The sequence below is a fragment of the Ischnura elegans genome, chromosome 10, assembly GCF_921293095.1.
Source record: "Ischnura elegans chromosome 10, ioIscEleg1.1, whole genome shotgun sequence".
Taxonomy (NCBI): Eukaryota; Metazoa; Arthropoda; class Insecta; order Odonata; family Coenagrionidae; genus Ischnura; species Ischnura elegans.
Window position 1 is genome coordinate 5,812,984 of NC_060255.1, and position 16,257 is coordinate 5,829,240.

The following is a 16,257-nucleotide window of genomic DNA, read 5'->3' on the forward strand; positions in this document are numbered from 1 at the left end:
AAAGCATTTTACAGCACCAAGCAGCATGCCTTGCTCAGAAAGTTAGATCATAATGGGTTTAAATAGGTTGAATCAAATTTAATTACGTAATATTTTTGGCCCGATTACTTATGGCAGTGAAAGGTTAGGTAGCATTGCTTCTACGTTTTTCGTCTAATTGACAACTCTAACTGAGCAACAACTCTTTGACAACAAAAATACAGTAAGTGGAAGCATCAAACCTTTGGAATTTTCGAATTATTTTGTTTGAATAGTGTGACGTCGCTGGTAAATCTAAGAATACCATGTATTCACGATTGTAGGCTACCTTCCTACACTAGCAGACGACGTAGTTAACCATTTTCCCCATCTGCTACGCCCCTTCTACATTTACAATATTTTTTTTTCGAGATAACTCATGCATATGGATTCCAATTCCATAATATTGAGCAGGAACCGAATTAGTATTAATCTTAGCTCAGCTTATATTACCAATTTCATAACTTCGTCACGGTTATGTTCCGCTCAAAGATTGGTTAATTTACCACGTAAGTGTCAAGATCGGTCCCTTTCTTTTTAATTGGATACATCTTAAACGAAAATGAAAACGTTTTCTATAGTTCATAGCCGTAATCAATGCGCCATTATCTTTCACAATGTAATTTTCCTCCAGTTCCCTACTTACGCAAACGCATAGGTCGGTGAAAGCAACATGGCCGCCAGCAGAAAGGCATGGCTTCACCCCCCCCACTCCCATTGCCAATCTATTGTATATATCTGTGGGTCCAATCGGGCCAAGTCTGGTCCAGTCGGTCCGATAAGTTCGAGTTACCGAAATCTTGTGTACTTCAATAGGGACAACTTGTGAATGACAATGAATTTACCATGATGGTCGAAGTTTGCTTATTATCTAGTCGTAACCTGGCGAAGTACCTCATGACTGTTATAAGGAAATTTTTTAGCTGAACATGGATATAAATATTGCCCGATCAATGGTCTTGGATGCCCTACAAAGGGCATCAAGTCAAAATAGCGAGATCCTCAAACCGGCTGAAACAAAGTTGAAGGAGTGGGAGACTGAGCCAGGATATTATGCTATCCTGCTGGTAACGGATTATTATAACCTTATGGCTCCTTTATAATGTGTCTCTGTTCATTTTTAAACTGAAAAATTTCTCTGCCTTCGAAGAACATATTTTCAGATCATTCCATAGATGTCAACGTTAGGTGGCTAGCCGTTTTATGCTTCAAAAACGGCGTGGATCGTTATTGGAGGAAAACAGCCCCCAAGTAATATATTGGAAGTATGTAGATTGTAGTAAATGGCGTTGCCAATTTACATGATCTAATTTCCTTCTATTTCGATCAGTGCCATTTCCGAGGTGGAAAAGTCAACTCTACGACAAGGACTGGTGTCGAACTTCAGAGAGCCAGTGAATCAAGTTGCTGTACAACTTGCCGTCTTAGTTTCCAAAGTAGCCCGGTATGTTGCTATTCATTTGTGGAACTTTAGTCTGTTGTTGTCCTTGTACTTTTTTTTTTGGAGCTATCCAACGATGATACAGGGAAAGCCTTAATTTTAATGCTCTTCTTGCCGATTCGGATCCAATCATCGTTTAAACCATTTACTATCATTCTGAACACCAATAATCAACTGGGAAAATAGAGAATATGGCTATTGTGCCGTATCATCTTTGCCCATTGTACTTATTTTCGGTGATAAGTAATCTCATAACTGTTTATATTCATATGAAAGGGGAGAAAACAAGTCCTTTCATTTTAATACCGGATTCGCCTAAGTTTACCATTATTAATCATAACTGCCCAAGTGACTTGGGTCTTGATAATATGGTGTTTATCATGTAATTAAATGCATGAAATATCTGTCATTGAAGATTATAGTGAGTATATTAATTATTATGTATTATATTATTTATTAAGGTTTGATTGCCCCAGGGAGTGGCCGGAATTGGTTCCCACTCTACTAAATGCTGTAAGGAGTGAAGATCAGCTAGTTCAACACAGGGTCCTTCTGACTCTTCACCATGTTGTGAAAACATTGTCGTCTAAAAGACTTGCTGGTGATAGAAGATTATTTCAAGACCTCACCAGCACTGTTTTTAGCTTTGTCTATGAGCTGTGGAACAACCACTTGGAAACCTTTTTGAAGCTGGTATGTTATTGCCAAATCATTTCCGATGGGGTAGTTATGTTTCAACATTCCTTAATACTTTCTATGGTGGTTGTTTATCCTTGACCAGAGTTAGTGACTTATTGCCATTTATTAATTTTTTCTCCTGGAAATGGTAAGTTTACATGGAGTTGAATTTGAAGGTGTCTCCGAGGCTTTTTCCACCCCTTCCACATCCTTCTTCGATTTGTAATAAGGCCTGATCCCTGTCATTGTACCTGTGAGTGCTATTCCCTTCGCCACTTACAGAACGTTCATCCCTCTTATGTGGTTTTCAGTAAACTCTCCCTGCTCAGTGCTTGCTCCATATAGACCTCCTGTCTCCTCTGTATCCCCTGTAGAAGTCAAAAGTGTAGTCTATGAACAATGAAGGAAGAGAAGGAGATTGTGGCAAATAGAAAACCAAGAGGATTAGCAGCTCTCCCTTTCATTGCCAGTGCCACGGAGGGAGAATTCCATAAAGTGCTAGGAGTGCAATAACCCTGGTGCTTTTGCATATGATTTTATTTCTTTCAAAGATTGGATATTTAACGTCTAAGGAGAGTGAAACTCATGCATAATAACTCAGGGATAATCCACAAAATGTGTAATCAGCAGCTGGATAATGGGGAGTCTGCTGTACTTTCTTTTAAATGTCCGCTGCTTCATCGACAAATTACTTTGTAAAGGCTGTAGTTAGAGTATTTCAATACTATGGCTGATGATACTGGAAAGAGAAGAATTTCCTTTGAAACAGACTCAGATGATCTTTGGGGAAGTGACGACTACCGTTTTTGATAGCATATAAAATGCACCTTCATTTCAGTATGGCACATTCCAGAAAAAATGTCTGCACGAAGGTGTGGTATTCCAACAACTTAAGTTAATTCTCTTTAGATCTTATACAATAGGGTGGTTTCCTATTATTTTTTTATTGCCTAAATCGAAAGATTATTACTCCTGGAGTACGTATTTCGCGCTTTTAGATTTTTAAATGACGTTATCTATTTTTCGCGATTAAATGAAAAGTGAAAAATTTCAAGCGCGCAAAAACGCGACGCGTAAGTAGGAAAGTCCGTGCGACGCATTTCTGGTTCCCCCTCTCTCCTTGTGAAGTGACCTTGATCGAGGCTCTGAGCGCTGATAGGACGCAGGATGCTAGCGGATAGCTGAGTACCTTCCTGTCTGGTAGCGCATGGCTTAAAAAAGGTTTATTAATACCTTATCAAGCGAAGAAAACTTTCCGACCTTAGCCAGTTTTAATAGGTGATTATTAAGACATGTTTCCCTGAGCTCTGTGCCTCATGCATGCATTGGTAACCTCAGACGATGTATAACTCCTATCCTCTCATGTAGAAACTAGGTCCCTGTGACGTCACACGGAGAGGAATCGCATGGGCGCCAATCTGGCCTTTTTCAAATGAGGATAAAATTTGACCCTTGCCATTCGTCTAAACCGGTGTTTCAAATACCAAATAATTTGTGTGTTATGAATACACTAATGGTGGGTAACGAATCGCAATCAATGCCTATCGTTTTCTTTGATGAAGGAAACTACCCTATTGCATTAATCGAAGTGGGATGTAGCAGAAGCGAGAAAAATGATAGTAATGTAATAAATATAAATGTATAATATAATAAATAAATGATAAATAATGTCAGTTAAGCAATGAGCCTAATAATTACAATGCCTACAGTCTTGAAAATGGTACAGTGTAACCGAAACTAGTCGGCAATAAAGCGTGTGTTTTTGTAGAAAAGCTAAGAAATTTCCTTCCAAACATTAAATATGGAATTCTACAAAGTAAAGGCCTCAACAATTCAGTGCAATTACAATGCCAACTACAACATTCTTGTGTTGAATGATAAACATATACGTATTTGAAGTAAATATAATGAACTCACTATTTGGCATTAACTCATTTAGGTTGAACCTTCATGCAATAGAATATTCATAACAAAACCATTTTAAGGTGCAGGAATAGACATTTATGCAACTGATTATATAAAAATAGTTTAGAGTAAAAATTAACTACAAATTACTCCCCTTTCTCATTTATCAAATTTTTCCACCCTACTGAAATTTGATATTGCCTGCTTGTCATTTTCCGTGGCTGTTCTATAGTACACAATATAAAATTGTAATTATCAAATATCAACCCTAAATGGCCAGTGAAAAGATATGTGAGGCTGATAGGTGAAGGAGGTACTCATGGGAGCGGGATGAAATCAATATTGAGCAAGGTTATACAGAGTCAGATTTTTTTAAAAGATTATCTCTTTTGACTCCTAACACCTGGTTTAAGTTTTAGGTATTGAATTTTACAAGATGGTGACTTACCCACAGTCTCCATTTATTCAAGCTATCCTTTAAATAATGTCATCGTTCTTGCTTTTTTGGCAGATGTCTGAAAATGATTCTGCAATGGTATCGTCCTTGGAAAAAGCTCTTCTCTCCCTGAGGATATTGAGAAAATTGACTGTTCATGGATTCAAGAGGCCACATGAATCTGTTGATGCGGTCACTTTCTTGAAAGTTGTGTTTGACCGTGCAAAGACCATGTTGGAGTGTAGTAAGTATTGTGTCATCTTTGTTTTTTTTACATAGTTTTTACTCAAGTTTTGAATCATTTTGTATCATATTGTATCTTACTATTTCAGGGAAGTCTCTTCAGAACAAAAGCCACTTGCCAGAGCTGTGTGAGAAGTTCATAATCCATCTGACCAAAGTGTTAGCTGATGTTTTGGAGCACCATCCTTTCTCATTCATTCCATTTATTCGAATGACTTTAGAGTTTTCTGTTTACTACATTTTCACCCCAGCTGGAGAGGGGTTGCTGTTTGAAAGATTTGTCATTCAGCAACTGAATCTTATAAAAGGGATTTTGATATGTATTGAATATAAACCATCAAAAGTAGTGGAAGGTGAGATAACCTCATCTATACCCTCGGCATGCTTTAATATGTACATGAATTGCCCTGAGAAAAATTCCCCTTAGAAATCCATGTAAATTTCACTGCTGCTCAAGCAATGGGCTTGAATTTTTACAATTGCTGTATTATGTTTAAGTTCATAGAAGTTTATTCTGTTTGGCAAAAATTTTGTAGCCACTGGTTATACTACTTTCTCACTTCAAGCACCTGGAAAAGGTAAATAACTTTCATTAGTTTTTGTAAGATATTTATGCTAATTTGGCAGTACCTGCAGATGATATGTATAGGTATCAAATATGTTGCCTTCCTGTAAATTAATTTGAAGGGCTTTTCTGGTTTCCATTCTGCTCCATCGGCCATCTAGCATGGCTGGAATCTTGAATTAAACACTTCAAATGGATAATTATTCAAATCTCAGCTAATTGCCAGAAAAAAATAGCAGCTAAGTTATAGCCTATGTCAATGCTATCCGTGTAGGCAGCAGAAGCTTTCACCTAGAGCAATATAATCTGACTAATATGTACTCAGCTTTGTTTTAGTGTATTTTTTAAATTTATATATGTTTCACTTTTATTATTTGTTTGATTAAATAAATTTGACTGTACTTTTAGGCCTTGGCTTGCATCAACATGATTGTAGAGTTAAAGATCCTTATTTAGTGTTTATTGTATACTTTAGTGTTTTATATATTTAGTTCCAGTTTGATGAAGAAGCAGTATTGAAGTTGCGTGTTTTCTTTGTATTTTTCATGCAAATGCTTCTTTTTTACTTGTAGAAACTAAAGAGCCTGCAACTGTGGAAGCACATCAAATAAAGTTGGCATTTTTTGTACCTCCTACGTTGACTGAAATATGCCATAAATTGGTCACTCAGTACTTCCCCCTCACACGTGAAGAGTTGCAGTTGTGGGATGAAAATCCAGAAGGCTTTGGTGAGCATGAAGACTATTTTCAGTATTGTGAATCATCCCATCCTACGTTACGATTTGTTTATTAACCAATTTGTTTTTCTTGCAGCAACGGATGAAGGAGGGGAATCTTGGAAATACAGTTTGAGAGTATGCATTGATTTTTCTATTTGATGGAATGAAAATATTTCGTACAGATTATTTGAGATTGGTTATTTTCTCAATTATTATTGCATGAATGTTTGTTGAGCATGTTTTCAAAGGGTCTAGCCGATTAAGATGGTGAAAAGTGCCCCCCGATGTTTTGAAAAATAAAAATTATACACTTAAAGTCCATCAAAAATTATGTGTTTCCCCAAAGTTTCAGGCCTTAACCCTTTGAGTGCCACGCAACGATATATCGTCGTTTGCAGAATGCGCCAGAAGTGCCAACGACGATATATCGTCGTCTATTATGAAGCCCGCTAAAACAATATTTTTTTCATACAATCAATATTTTTTATTGTGTATAATACCAGAATGGTTTCTTTTTTATCGCGTTGCATTATAATTTGAATTGTTAATTGCAACGATCAACATATTTTTTAATTTATATGACCATATGACGGATGGAAATTTCCGAGGACCATTTTAGGTCTTTACGAAACAGCTTCTTGATGTTGTACTTCATAAGCCACATTGTTTGGTCACCTAAAATCAATTGACTACCATCTTATACACCCTATTTTTTAGTTCTACCAGTTGTATTATTTTTTGCGAACACCTATTTCTTTTTAACTTATTTGAAAAATGTTCTCCCCTGCGAAGCACGTCGCATTCTTTTTCACAGCGCGACGATATATGATCGTTACAGGAAGACACGAGGTTTATATCTCTGCTCAGTTACTTCCAAACAGGTCATTTGTAACTCAATGTGCCATTTCAATCGTGTTTTTGATATTTAGCACCGAAAGAGAGAAGAGAAGATACTATGTAATTGATACCGTGCTATCTCTCGCAGCATGTGTATCGGTCAGCTGGAGCGCTGAGTCGACAATGTGACTCCGATTTCCAACCTCGTTTTCATGGCATCTAAGACAGTAGTAATTGAAATATGATGATAGTGAGCATAAAACAATACATTGTGTGCCGTCTTTTGCTATCTTCTACACAATGACATTTCCCCACCTATATAAAGCTCACAGTTCTGATTGCGTAGCCAGTATTCTTCTGCGACGAGCGGGTTTGTAATCGCATTTTGCCTCCTCGAAATTGAAGAAGCCCATTGATTCAGTAAAGTGCGTCAACGTCGAGAAATGAATTTACGCTTGGTGTCGATGATGACCGACTAGTTGAATATATAAATTCGCTAAGTGATGGTGACGACAACTCTGTGCTAAGTGAGGACAGCGCCCATTCTCGTCGAAACAAGAGTGAAGAGGAACTGACATCAGACTCAGATGAAAGTGTGATATTATTTGCTAAGAAGAGACCGGCAAGAATTGATTATAGTGATGATAGTGACAGTTCTGATGAACTTGAAAGTGGAAGTGGAAGCAGTGATCGTTCTCCTGAATTTGTTGCAGTTCAGGACAATTGTGATTTACCCCAGGCTCCAGGTTTTGAATTTTTGGAAACTCCTGGGCCCAAACGTCTTCCGCCTCAAAATTCTCCTCCAATCGCATACTTCGACCTCTTCTTTACAAGAGCATTCTGGAACCTGGTTGTGAAGGAGACTAACAGGTACGCTGAACAGTTTTTGGCTTCACATGATGGACTGTCACCAAATTCGAGAATGCAGAAATGGCGTCCAGTCACAGTGGAGGAAATGAGGGCTTTTATAGCGGTGTTCATGGAAATGGGTATCACGAGAAGAACATCCATTTTTTCCTACTGGTCTACTAACTCTCGCTTTATCCCTTGGTTTGGAAAGATGTTTTCCAGAAATAGGTTTCAACTGATTCTGAAATTTTTCCATTTGACAGACAATACGAAACTATTTCCACCTGGTCATAAACTCTACGATCCCTGTGCTAAATTTATTCCCATTGTTGATCATGCTAACTATGTTTTTCGCCACCATTTTACCCCTCATCAGTACCTAAGTATAGATGAGTCATTAGTAGGCACTAAAAATCACTCCCAGCTATTGCAGTATTTGCCTAACAAGCACCATCATAAATGGGGAATAAAATTCTGGATGCTACGCGATTCTGTGGTGAATTATTGTCTGGCATTTTATTGTTATAAAGGGGCAAAAACCAAAGAAGAAAGCGAAAAAATAAAAAAACACCGTTTACGGCATGTAGTAGTAAACAATTTACTGATTGCTGGAAACTATTTTTTGAAAGGGTATCATGTTGTAGTGGACAATTTTTTCACAAGTATAGATTTAGCTCGTGATTTGTTCAAAAAAAGAACATTTTTAACTGGTACGTTGAGACGTAATAGGAAAGGAATTCCTCAACCCCTCAAAGAAAAATTCAGCGTGGGTGAAAAAAAGTACGTTAGATGGGAAGAGCTTCTCCTCCTTGGATACCGAGAAAAAAAATCACAGAAAAATCCAGTGTTATTACTTTCAACTAACTCGATAGCCAAAAGCAATTACGTTGTTCGAAAGGGTCAAACATTGCCAAAGGAAAGGCCACAAATCATTGAGCAGTACAATCGGTATAAGGGTGGGATTGATACTTCGGATATGATGCTTTATGGTTATTTAGATGAGAGAAGATCGATGAAATACTGGAAGAAAGTAGTTTTCAATGTAGTTTCTAGAATGGTACTGAATGCCTATATCATCTATAAATCAAGCAATCCTGGAAAAAAAATTCAAGATTGCAATTTATGTCTGAAATAATAGACAGTATTGAGGGTGAATGGTTTCTCACAAAGAATAATCTGTCAACTCCCAGCGCAGTGTCAACGGGAATATGCGGGATAAGGAAATTGCCAGGGAGGAGGGAAAAAGTTTGTGTAGTATGCAGTAGGAAAGATGGCGGCCCCGTCCACAGATCTAGAACAGTTTGTGTTAAATGTGGAAAAGGTCTACATGGACTGTGTGTTTCCTATCATATTTGTGAATAACGTTACATTCATTTATTTCATTTGGAAGTAAGTTTGAAATGTTGCAATTTTTTGTATGAATGTCAACTAACATACGTTTAATAACTTTTAGTGTAACTGTGAATAATTTTTTTGTAATAATTACCGCAAAGTTTTGCAATTTTAATCCAGATATCTCTGTCATACAGTTTTCACATGTTTAAGACTCATGGGTGAGAAAATATTCGTATTATAATTTTCTTGATATCTCCTGAATTTTATGCAACTGTCATTGCAAGAATAAAATGTAAAAAAAAACTAAAAATTTGTGCAATTTACTTTGCGATTATGTGATAATTTTCTAGGAAAACAATGAAATTTTATGTTTACTCTTGTTTTGTTGATGTAGAAAGGATTTTACGTCTCGATTTTTGGGTCAAAAGTGAAAAATTAAATAATTCAATCTCGTAAAATCAAGATTCAGCTACAACAATTGCGTTTTACAAAGAAAAAAAGGGCAATATTTTTTAATTTTTATTTGTAAGAAAGAATTTACTCCTAAATACAAAAAGAATTATGCAAAAACAGCTATAAATAAGCAAATTATTAAGTTTTGAAAAAAGGCCTACAAAATTAGCAAAATACCCATGGCACTTCTGGGAGTACCCACCAAAAAGCCGGTGGCACTCAAAGGGTTAACAATGGATAATAACTCCCAAAAAAATTGAAACACGATTTTTAGTTTTTTGACTATATCTCCAGTTTTTATTTTTGTAAAATCGTAATTTTGATTTTAAATTGTAAATACAATTGCGTTCTACCACCTTGGTGTTTTTCAAAATTTTAGCAGCAAAAACTAAACTTTTACATAAGTTTGAAATATTAAAAATTAAATTCAAAAAATTAGGAGACAATAGTCACGCCGAAAAAAATATATGTTGTTAACCCTACATCAAAGTATATTCCTAATTTTTTTCAGATTTTTAAAATTGGTGGAACACTGTCAAAAACACGAAAAACTGCTTTGCGCCATTTGCATCTATGTATTCCAGGCGGATATTTGAATTGATTGTTGAGAGCAACGATTGTTCATTAGATTGTAATATTATTGATTGAGGCTACAGATTAGCATAAACAATTCCTATCACATTTAGATTAGTCGTAATTATAGGTTATAACCATACTGCTAAGCTTTAAGTTCGTCTTCCAGCTTCGAGAAATACAATGTCTGCCGTAAATGTTTTTCTTTCATCTCTCCTGACTTTAATTACCCTTGAAGTCATCGACAGCATTTGAGCCAATTTATTAATTACTGTGCGTATATGAGAGAAGCGGTGATAATTAGTACATTGTCTTTTCAAATATGAATAAAAGCCGTTTTACACGGGGAAAATCTTTGCGCAGGTTAGCATTGAAAACATTTGTTGAAATGCGAGAATCCGAGCCTGCAATTAGAGCAGGGGCTATTTTCCATCTCAAAACAGTGCATTTTCTCGTGCATTCTAGTAATTCATCGCTTTACAGGACGCAATTATGACTGCGCCTTCGTGCATATGTAAGGTTGCGCAATGATATTACCCGAGTAAAACGGCCTTAAGTTACACTAGTACAGCATTTACGGCACAAAATATCATTAATCAAGGCAACCTCATTAATTCCCTTAGAAGTTCCTTCATAAACTAAGCTGTGTCAAGCAACTTTTTTTTCTGTTATTTCCTTGCAGTGAATGCCACACCATACTCATTTTTTTCCATATTCTGTCCCCTTGTAGTCATGATTGACTCTTATGTTAGAACAGTTATATTGGCTTTAACGTAATACTCTACCTATGAAGTTTAAAACGGTCCACATTTGAAAAACCAAGAAATAGAATGGGTTTGCAATTTAAAACTGAATTCGTATGTTACGGTAGCTAAGCTTTATCGCAAAATGATTTCTTTATGTTACATTTTAAAAATAATTTAAACGATATCTCCATTATATGTTACCACTCATAGAAAAGAGAAATTATTTAATCGAAAATACTCTATTGATAAATTGTTACGATAAACATTACGTTATACTATCGTTAACATCACAATCTCTGTCTCTATCAGTTGTTTACTATCGGAGATTAAACAGAGAAGTTAAATCTTTGCGTTCCTCAACTCAGTGATGGAATCCTCTATAACTCAACTTTGTGAGGTAAAGGGCAGCTAACTGGTTCCAATGGGACACAATAATTGCACTTTTCTCAAGCTCAAATGCCACCCATGCTCCCACCGAATATGGTGACTCTGGTACCTTTTCCGTCTCAGCGGATACCCGGTTTCTACGGACGAGATCCTTCGACTGCCCCACTTATTTCCACTGAATTGGACCAACTCTTACAATGTACACGCACATAGGCGGATCCAGGGGGGGGGGGCACGGGGGCACGTGCCCCCCCCAGACCCTTAAAAATATGATAGATTTTTAATACGGTCCCATTATAATTTCGTTCGTTTTGTATAACAAGGTATCCTTGTGCCCCCCCCCCTGAACAAAATCCTGGATACAGCCTTGCTTGTGCCCCTCTCAGAAAGAAATCCTGGATCCGCCCCTGTACACGCATGTACACTTTCATTGTAGCGGAACAGTAATAGAAAACATTTCATTCATAGAAACCAGCCACTCTTTAAGCAATTTATACGAATAATATTCTCCCTCGGTGCTGCACGTGACTCGTCTCTATTGTTTAACTCTGACTGATAAGAAGTTAAGCATCAGAGAAAGGCCCATATACTGGCATTAACATTGATGAAGTGTCATCGCTTCATCACTGGTCCCCAAATATTCAGTCATATTGTCGCACTACTAGTAAATTGGCTCAAATGCTGTCGATGACTTCAAGGGTAATTAAAGTCAGGAGAGATGAAAGAAAAACATTTACGGCAGACATTGTATTTCTCGAAGCTGGAAGACGAACTTAAAGCTTAGCAGTATGGTTATAACCTATAATTACGACTAATCTAAATGTGATAGGAATTGTTTATGCTAATCTGTAGCCTCAATCAATAATATTACAAACTAATCAACAATCGTTGCTCTCAACAATCAATTCAAATATCCGCCTGGGGCCTAAGGCCCAGCGCACACGGAGCGACTATTTTGTGACCACAGTTGGGAATCAGTTGCGTCTGCAACCAGTTTGCAACTGAAACAAAACTTCTGTCCGCACACGGGTGTAATGACAAAGGGCTGGTTGTAAATCAGTGTCGTCCATTGTGCAATCAGTGAAGTGTTTATTTAGTGCGGTCCGTGTTGTTTTTTAGCCCTTGCCTTGGCCGTCAGCGCTTACTACCACTGAGTCAGGCGAAGAAGACGCTGTGAACTATTATCAACACCAAAGACGTTAGATAGTTTGTATTTGTTCATGACGTCATGCTTCTCTACTGCTCCAACGAGCTTCATGTTGACTTCTTGATCATTTATTTTGAGATCGACACTATACAGCCGTCAAAATACCACCAAAACACCACGTGGTCTCGTGCAACTGAAGTCTGCAACGCAACTGCAACCGCGGGCCCACGGTTGTATGTGACTGGTTTCAGACTGTTTTGAGATCGTCAAAAACCAGTCGCGTCGTGTGCGCCTCCCCACTCAAATACATTGTCGAGGTCACAGAACAGTTGCGCGCGCAACTGGTTTGCAACGGTAGTTGTAAAACAGTCACACCGTGTGCGCTGGGCCTAAGTCCGTAACTTGAATTCTCCTTTCTCCGGAGAAAGTGTACTCTCCCGTAGTTTTCTCCCGACTGTAGTCCGTAACTCGGCGGAGAAAACATCAGTTCCTGGCCGCTACCGGAGAAAACTCTAATTCTCGGTATCGGATAGGAAGAGCAGATAGGTATGAAAAATATTGAATCCGAAGCCGGCGATACCGTGAAGAACCAATAGAAAAGCTTTGTTTCAAATAAAAAAACGAGAGGGAAATCAAACGATTCTCACCTGTAATAAGGGCTACTCGTTCATCATTAAAGTTAAACTTTCAAATAAAAGAAATTGATGCATCGAAATTATAATTGATAGTGGATAAATCGATTTAAATCCATCGCAGATATATTTGTTCATTAGTACACACAAAAGAGTATATTATACCATTGAAAAAGGAGAGACTAATGCGTAACACTAAAGCATTTTTATGTTTTAGATGTAGGTAATCTTGTATACAAACGGCCGCTGTATTCATTGATGATATATATGGCATATTTTTTTGCACTTCGGATGCTTACTTTCATTGGTGAATGCATGATGAGTATGGAAAAACATAACTATCAACGTCAGTATTACATGCATTTATCCTCGAAAAGCTGAAATACACAATGTGGGAGTGGAAAAAGAAAATTGAAAAACTTTACTATGCAGAAAAGAATCGTAAAGAAAATAACGTTAAGATAAATGTGTGAATGGTACATATTTATTCTTGCAAATACCTACGTGCCAGCAATTAGTAACATATGTTACAATCTCCCAAAATGTTATAGTTTAGGAAACACAACAACCTGCCTCGCTACTTTTAAAAATTTCAAATACTGACAGCGTAGAATAGCGAAAACATGGGGAAAATGGTTTACTAGAGGTATATATTGTGCCGGTCCCGCCTCTCGGGTCTTGTTCAGCCCAAAACCCCTCCCCACCTCCTTTCCTCCGCTACCCGTTAGGACGAGTGGGAAGCAAAAACGGGACGACACGTAAGAAATTTTTAGGGTTCTGAGATTTCGGGCGACCAGCGCCGTTGGCTTTGCTATTAAGACAGTAAAATTGGTGGGGGGCAGAAGAATCGCTACCTTAAATAAATTTCTTTCCGGTTCTTTTTCTTTTAACATAAATGACTTTTAATGAACCGACTACTATACAATGAAATGAAATAACCCCATCGACATTTGAATTACCCCTCCAAAAGAAACACACAAAAAAAATTATACCCTTCAACACAAATAAATTGAAACCCTTAATAAATCATCGAACATACAATAAATCATACAATGAATTTGCGCATATTTCAGTAACGCCTTTGTAGCACAAAAGCCATGTTTTAGTCTTAGAGGCGATTTAAATATTTTACAATAATGAAATCAACACTCGTGAACCAAGGAGAAAACAATGAGAAATTGACACTAATCACTTATCGTTCCTCTTCTTCAGACGAGAGATGGGGAGAGAGAGCACGAAACACTCACTGGTTTCTTTTAAGGGACACACTACTTTGGCAAATATCAGTTGCACTAGAAGGGAAATAGGGGCGTATAAGCTTACTCGTTCACTCGGTGGCGGGGATCGAGACCAGAAGCCACTCGGGCCAGCAGCCGGCTTATTGTGTCTGCTACACGTGGCCAGTGCTTCTTCCAAAATTCGACCCCTCGGCGATCCGGAACCTTCCTTCCGCTTAATCACAGCCCTCAGCCTTCTCGGGTGCGTTTTAGCCGTAGCGTGCGTCACCTTGTTCTCTCCGTTCTGTTCTCAGCTGACTTGTTCGCTGTTTTTCTGAGACCTGTGCTCTTCCGTGCACGGCCTTTTATCCATTCTTCCCCTACCCAGTGTTCACCGCACTAACGTCGTCTGCAACGCACATGTACACTGACGACGTTAGCGGGGACCGAGCGAACTAAATTCTTTTTTTTTTCATCTCTCATTTGTTCAACGAGGCACAAATTTTGAATTGTAAGACAATACCCTTGATACCAAATTTATCTTACATAGAAAAATATAAATAAAATTTAAACCACTTAACAAAACAAAAATACAAATAAGGCGTTTCGCCACAATATAGAGAAAACAAAGCAAAATTACCCTTACTTGTACATATTTATTGCTCATCATATCACATACAGCACTACAACGCACACATTTCTATCTTTTTAATACTTATAATCATTATATTCGGAATCAACTGTTTCAATAAATATCTTGGCTCACAATAAATATAAAACACTATTATGTAACACTAATAAAACATGATAATCGGTTTTCCAATCACTTTGCACACACTAAAAGAATTTGCACTCCTTGAAGTTCGAAAGGATTCTTTACACCTCACTTCCTACTCATCACTAACGACTTAGAATCAGATTACGTTATTTCACATTAACATTGCGATGATAATTAAATGAATAGGTTGAAACAAATTGCTAAACCAGTTATTGTAACACCAACAAACTTCGAATTTCACTATCACTCTCACCGTAACATGACCAAAACAAAAACAAGCAACAACACAACGAAATGCGTGAAATGTAAACATTGCCAAAACCTCACATCTCACAACGGGAATTGGAAATAGATGCAATACGTAATAAAATCAAACAGAACTTAGAAGCGAACAAACGAATGAAAATTAACAGGCGTTCGATGTATCCCTAAAGTAAGACTAGTTCAAATATGAAACATATCCCCTTCGCAATACATAGTTAGATACCTTTCATCGTAATGTATACAGTTGATTCGTAGCCTAAATTATATACGTGCGAAATAATTTCGTCGAAGATGTTACATTCACAACACACTTCACTCTTTACTTCATCGTCTATGTGCAATCAATTCACTAAGGGGTACACTAAGGACACAAATTTAGTTCACTTATACTAGAGGCACAATGAAAGTTCACTGCACGTAGTTTCCTTGCAAATGCAGCCATACAAAAATTTCTATTCTTGTCACAAATTACACTACATAAGTTGCCTGCCTAACTTGAAGAATGCATTTTTGTGTTCTATTTTGTCACAAATACGTAAAAAACCATATTAGAATACAATTAGAACCGCAGTACGATCGCCCACAACGGTCCGCCATTGGTATTTTCCTCGTTTCTCCTATGGAGAAAATGAATCGCCGGGTCCCGGGCGGGTGACTCCGAAGCTCCCGTCCAGGGCGCGTCAGTTTCTCCAAATCGCGTTACGCTGGGAGAAAGTTTTCTCCGTTACCGGGAGAAACGAGTTACAGACTTCAGTTGGATGAAACTGGAGCTTCACGAGTCTCTTTTCTCCCAACTCGGGAGAAAACGAAGTTACAGACTTAGGCCCCTGGAATACATATATGCAAATGGCGCAAAGCAGTTTTTCGTGTTTTTGACAGTGTTCCACCAATTTTAAAAATCTGAAAAAAATTAGGAATATACTTTGATGTAGGGTTAACAACATATATTTTTTTCGGCGCGACTATTGTCTCCTAATTTTTTGAATTTAATTTTTAATATTTCAAACTTATGTAAAAGTTTAGTTTTTGCTGCT

At 37.5% G+C, this 16,257-nt stretch overlaps 1 protein-coding gene across 1 annotated transcript in view; it reads left to right on the top strand.

Moving 5' to 3' along the window:
- The first annotated feature begins 768 nt into the window (after positions 1-768).
- LOC124166601 (importin-11) overlaps positions 769-16,257 on the top strand; it is a 43,688-nt gene continuing 28,199 nt past the window's right edge. Inside the window, exons 1-8 of the mRNA XM_046544193.1 lie at positions 769-1,085; positions 1,169-1,269; positions 1,349-1,462; positions 1,921-2,152; positions 4,554-4,722; positions 4,811-5,074; positions 5,859-6,014; positions 6,100-6,140. Coding sequence (XP_046400149.1) covers positions 948-1,085; positions 1,169-1,269; positions 1,349-1,462; positions 1,921-2,152; positions 4,554-4,722; positions 4,811-5,074; positions 5,859-6,014; positions 6,100-6,140 — 1,215 coding nt within the window. The 5' untranslated portion in view covers positions 769-947. The remainder of the gene's footprint in view (positions 1,086-1,168; positions 1,270-1,348; positions 1,463-1,920; positions 2,153-4,553; positions 4,723-4,810; positions 5,075-5,858; positions 6,015-6,099; positions 6,141-16,257) is intronic.